The sequence below is a fragment of the Myotis brandtii genome, unplaced genomic scaffold, assembly GCF_000412655.1.
Source record: "Myotis brandtii unplaced genomic scaffold, ASM41265v1 scaffold902, whole genome shotgun sequence".
Lineage (NCBI taxonomy): Eukaryota > Metazoa > Chordata > Mammalia > Chiroptera > Vespertilionidae > Myotis > Myotis brandtii.
The window spans coordinates 3,339,308-3,345,307 of record NW_005371709.1 but is presented as its reverse complement, the minus strand read 5'-3'; the positions used below and the strand labels follow the sequence as shown (position 1 = coordinate 3,345,307).

At 43.7% G+C, this 6,000-nt stretch overlaps 1 protein-coding gene across 1 annotated transcript in view; it reads right to left on the bottom strand.

Annotated features, from left to right (window-relative positions):
- The window catches only part of PIK3AP1 (phosphoinositide-3-kinase adaptor protein 1), a 100,729-nt gene that overhangs the window by 2,837 nt on the left and 91,892 nt on the right, over window positions 1-6,000 (bottom strand). Inside the window, exon 16 of the mRNA XM_014532630.1 lies at window positions 5,268-5,386. Within this exon, the coding sequence (XP_014388116.1) occupies window positions 5,268-5,386 (119 nt within the window). The remainder of the gene's footprint in view (window positions 1-5,267; window positions 5,387-6,000) is intronic.

Sequence of the window (6,000 nt, the reverse complement as noted above, 5' to 3'; positions counted from 1 at the left end):
ATCCCCAGTAGGAGATGTGCAGGAGGCAGCTGATCGATGTTTCTAACTCTCTATCTCTCTCCCTTCCTCTCTGTAAAAAATCAATAAAATATATTTTAAAAAAAATAAAAAATAAAATAAAATAAAATGAATTTGATTAAGTAGTTTTTACGCATCCATGATTTGCTGCAAATTTGGTCTGTTATACAGAGGACATGTTCCTTCATTAATGAAACTGACCACACATAGGGACATACATGCTGTGGCTCACCACCCTCACTGCACATTAGAATCACCAGTCGAGCTTTGAAAAATACCAATCCCCAGGCTCTATCCCAGACCCATTCCATCATAATCTCTAGAGGATTGGGCTCAAGCATCAGAACATTTTAATAGTATCTCTCCCCCAACCAATTGTATTAACCAAGCCTTTCGTTTTCTGATGCTTTTACACCTGGGGCCTTGCTGATCTGGGCCTGAACAGGCTGCCCCTGGGAGGGTAAACTAATTCTTAGAGATAGTAAACAATGTACCTGGGAGCACACCTTTCATAGTACCCAGAACTGGAGGGGGGACTATCCACCCGCCCTAACCACCTCAGGGCGAGGTGCCTGACAACTGGAGGCAACCCCTTTGCTCCAGGCCTGCTGAAATTACTCAATCTAGTCAATTCTAAATCTGCTAACCATCTCACTTGTTCCTTCCTGTGAAAACCACAACAAAAGCTCTTCTCACCTACGTTTTCCCCTCCCATTCTCCTGACTAAACCCAGTGGTGCCCCTGCTTAGGATCTGTGAGTATAACAAACTGTCTTTTCAACAGCAGTCATCCCTGATCTGTTGACCTTGCCATACCTGAATAATGACAAAACCTTTATTTTAAAACACCAGGAATTCAAATATGCAGCCAGGCAGGAGACACACTATTCAGGAAGGCCCCTTGAGAGAAGAATTGAGAATTTCCAGTCTGCTCTTCACAATGACTTCCGCAGGGATTACTAAATGTGTTATCCCAACGCCACATATGCGTTCCTAAAGCCCTCTCCCTGTTATTCAGGATGGTTTTTGAATAGTCTTAAATGACACCCCAGAGAGACTTGGGTAAGTCCTTTTACAAACAGGTTCAACGATTGCAGGTGGTATTTCCACATATGTGCTCTAGAACTAATATCAATTCTCTTGGAAGCAAGTCAATAAGTCAAGAAAGAAAGCTTTGTCAGGTGCTGCAATTGAACTGTGTTACCCTGGAGTTGCGTACTTGAGGATTAAATGAATCAATGAGTAAATATTTACTAAATGTCTTTTGAATACACGTTTTGCATAGGTCAAGGAAATGACAAAAATGGGAAAAGAAAGGCTCTCTCAAGAATGACAGAGAGAGGCAGAAGTAGGAAAAAATAACCACAGATATCCTCAGGAGGTCCTGCTGTGGCCCCTGGGAGTAGCTGGTTTTATGTGGTTGTCTCTTTATCCAGAGGAAACAAGTGGGCAAATCCCCTTCCATCTCCCCAGTCTACCCTATGAATTGTGGCTTATAGGAGAAATCCACTGAGCCAAACCGGTTTCGGCAGGAGAAATCCAGAGGACAGTCAGATGATACCACTTCTTCCTTCCTTCCTTCCTTCCTTCCTTCCTTCTTCCTTCCTTCCTTCCTTGACAGAGTGAGGCAGAAGTAGGAAAAAATAACCACAGATATCCTCAGGAGGTCCTGCTGTGGCCCCTGGGAGTAGCTGGTTTTATGTGGTTATCTCTTTATCCAGAGGAAACAAATGGGCAAATCCCCTTCCATCTCCCCAGTCTACCCTATGAACTGTGACTTATAGGAGAAATCCAGAGGACAGTTGGATGATACCACTTCTTCCTTCCTTCTTTCCTAAACTTCTCTGAACCTACCAAACAGAGGTAATGACACCTTCATTGGAATCTTTTGTGAGGATTGGAGATAACTATTGGAAAGAGGATAGCACAGTTTCTGGCTTAGAGTAGGCGCTCAAGAAGTAAAGCTAATTATTTATCAATATAATTAAAGATCTACTCTTAGATCTTTTTCCTATGTATGCTCTATGAGCCTTACTTTTATCTTCCACCACGAAGATCATCATGATTCCCTCCTGGCCCCACTCTGCAAACAAACCATTGGGTCGGCAAACAAACCATCTCTAAATTTCATTCTGATGAACAACCCCAGCGAAGGTTTGGAAGTCCCATCTCAGGGAAATGGATTTGTGATTTTAAACATCTCAGACAACTTCCCTGAACCTACCAAACAGAGGTAATGACACCTTCATTGGAATCTTTTGTGAGGATTGGAGATAACTATTGGAAAGAGGGTAGCACAGTTTCTGGCTTAGAGTAGGCACTCAAGAAGTAACTGGTTGCTTTCTCCTCCCTGTTGAGGGTTAAAGTCTCAAAGATAAGCTTAGTTCAAGAACCCAGCAATCTGATATTGGTTAACATTCTTTTAAAGCAGTGCTGCTGTTTAGCTGGTATGATTTTGTATGGTCATAACATTGGTAAAAAATATACTGCGGACTGAAGGGTCCCAGGTTCGATTCCGGTCGGGGGCATGTGCCTGGGTTGTGGGCACATCCCCAGTGGGAGATGTGCCGGAGGCAGCTGGTCGATGTTTCTCTCTCATCGATGTTTCTGACTCTATCTCTCTCTCCCTTCCTCTCTGTAAAAAATCAATAAAAAATATATTAAAAAAAAAAGAAGTAAAGCTAATTATTTATCAATATAATTAAAGATCTACTCTTAGCTCTTTTTCCTATGTATGCTCTATGAGCCGTACTTCTATCTTCCACCACGAAGATCATCATGATTCCCTCCTGGCCCCACTCTGCAACTAGGGTGGGTCTGCAAACAAACCATCTCTAAATTTCATTCTGGTGAACAACCCCAGCGAAGGTTTGGAAGTCCCATCTCAGGGAAATGGATTTGTGATTTTAAACATCTCAGAACCATCGGAGAAAAGAAGTATTAAACCAACCAAGGGTGGCCTGTGGGGAGACAGCCTCTGCAGGACCTGGGAAGCCAGAGCTGGAGACACGATTGTCCAGAGATACTGGGCACTGGTTGCTTTCTCCTCCCTGTTGAGGGTTGAAGTCTCAAAGATAAGCTTAGTTCAAGAACCCAGCAATCTGATATTGGTTAACATTCTTTTAAAGCAGCACTGCTGTTTAGCTGGTATCATTTTGTATGGTCATAACATTGGTAAAAAATATATATTTTTAAAGTTTCTCTATTAATTAGTAAATAGCCTTGGTCTCAAGTCCCCTCACTCATTTTCTTTTTTATTTTATTTTATTTTTTTAAATCTTTATTGTTCAGATTATTATAGTTGTTCCTCTTTCCCCGCCCCCCGCCCCATAGCCTTCCTCCACACGGTTCCCACCCCACCTTCTGCCCTTATTTTTTAAGTTTCTCTATTAATTAGTAAATAGCCTTGGTCTCAAGTCCCCTCACTCCCTGACCACTTCAGTCCCTGCTGGAAACTCCACAGGCCTCTTTATAAGTCCAGCGTTAGGATTAACCTGGTACTGCAGGAGTCCCCAGAAGTGTGTTCTGATTAGGTGGTATGTAGGCTATGCCTTAAAGGGGACTTCATAGATTGTTAGTGACTGTCAAATCACTAGTAAATGGCAAAATAAGTTCAAAAACAAAGGGGCAATGGCTCAACAAGAATTTGTGTGTGTTTTTTTCTCATCTGGCAGGACCTTACCTTAGAAGAGATGGCATTGCCAGGGACCCACCCTATAGGGACTAAGGAGCCATGCAAAGATAAAGTGCATCTATTTGTCCCTGCTCTTGTCACATCTGCCTTCCCTGATCTTGAAATATGCTGGGAACTTACAACAGGTGGGAGTGTGAAGTCTCTTTCCAGTAACCTATAGTCCACCTGTGGTAGATGACTTGAGACTAACTGTTTCATCCGAACTAACCAGTACCAGTCCATGCATCCATCCATTCATTCATTTACATGGTAAATATAAATATTTGTTAAATTTCTAGTATGTTCTGGTTACGATGGTAAGCATGGAGAGAGTAGAAAAAAATTTTTTTAATCAAAAACAGTTTCTATTCTCTCGAGGTTCACCATCCACTTGAGGAGACGGGTATGTAAACATGGGCCACAATGTGGAATGAAGTGTAATAGAGGTGTTTGCGGAATCACAAGAAAGTTCACCCAAAAGCATCAAGGAAGGCTCCAGAGAGGAGGTGATATTTGGACTGAGTCTTAAAAGATGTGTCAGAATTTCCTAAGCAGAGATTGAAGACAGCATTTCAGGCAAAAGGAGCGGATTGAACAAAGACATGGTACCAACTGGCACAGCTCCCTGGGAATTTTTAAGGGGTGGAGCCTTGGTGAGTACAGCAGGCGGGTGGGACTTAAGGCTAGATGGAGACTAGAGCTTGCTAAAAAATACAGAATTAAATGTGAAAGCGTATATGCCAGGAAGTGACATCCTCAGCTATTTCTGTTCTGGAAAGTGCACTCTGGTTGCAGTGTGGAGGAGGGACCGACTGCAGGCAGAGAGGTAAATATGGGCCTATGTGGATGAACTTAGGTACTGGCAGATGGGGAGGAGGGGGCGCATCTGAGAGCTGAAAGGGCAGCAGAATGGACAGGGCCTGGAGACACACTGGATGTGGGAGCTGCGAGGGAGGCAGGAATGGAGTTAAACTAAGTTGAGGCACATGAATGTTAATTAATTCAGCCAAGTTCCCAAGTGACAGCCAGAGGAGACCTGTGTCCAGGTAGCGTGGTACCAGAGCCATGCTCCTCGCCACCATACCATGCTGCCTCTCACCTTAATTTTTATTCCCAATTCCATCTTGCCTCCTGGTTCCCAAAAGGCACTGTCTCCACAATACAGCCAAGGGAATTAGTTAGTAGGGAGCTAAATTCTAATGAAATAGATACAAATTATTCAAAAAGTTGATGTTTGCCAATGTATTTCATCGATGAAATATTTCATTTGCTATTAAAAGTGTGTGCAACTGAATACAGCGTCACTTAAATTAATGAAGTGTCCACACTGAAAAATGACAAAAGCAGACACTCATTCTTAGGTCATCTTAGATGCCCCCAACTCCTCCTCTCCCTTGGGATTTATCTTCCACCACGAAGATCATCATGATTCCCTCCTGGCCCCTCTTCTCTCTGATGCCCTACTCTGCAACTGGGATGGGTCGACAAACAAACCATCTCTAAGTTCCATTCTGATGAACAACTTAAACAGGATTCAGAAAGTGAGGGAAAAACTTTCCTATCAGCTTCAATGTTACCTCTGTGAGGCCGCTCGGGGAGGCACCCTGGGGGGCCTATCGATGGGCAGGGTGGGTGTTCCATCCACTTGTAGGGGGCCTGGACTCCGACTTCTGGTAACCTCAGGGACTTCATTATCCTACAGTAACAAAAACACAAGAAGGATTGGTGAAAATTACATCCAGCAACCAGCATGTTGAAAGTTCCCGCATATTTCAAGATCAGGGAAGGCAGATGGACAGATAACACTATCCCCAAAGCCCCTCAGCCTCCTCAGGCTTTGGCTGAAGGTTATTCACAAACTTATCATCAACCCAGCAAAACCAGGGCAGCTTTCCATTGACTCCTGGAGCCGCTCAGGAGAAAATCAGGCCCACAGGATCATTCATGGTCCTTGCTATTCAAAGCACAGTCTCTGGGCCATCGAGGTCAGCATCACCTGGACGCTTGTGAGAAATGACAGGATCTCAGGTTCCTCCTCGGACCTGCTCAATCAGAACTTGCATTTTAACCAGATCTTAGGCAATTCTTATGCATATTAAAGTTTGAGAAGCACTGCTCTATATAACCAGATAGAGCTGGAGAATTTTTATTTTTAAACAAAAACCCCTTTGGAGGACAACAGAACCATCATAGGGTAAAACAAGCTGTGCACTGAAGGGGTGGCCCACTCCTAGGACCCTTTCTCAAGGAGTCTCCTGGGCGATCCTTTCCCATGTGACCCCTTCCACTTGTCCCAGCCCCTGGTCCCTG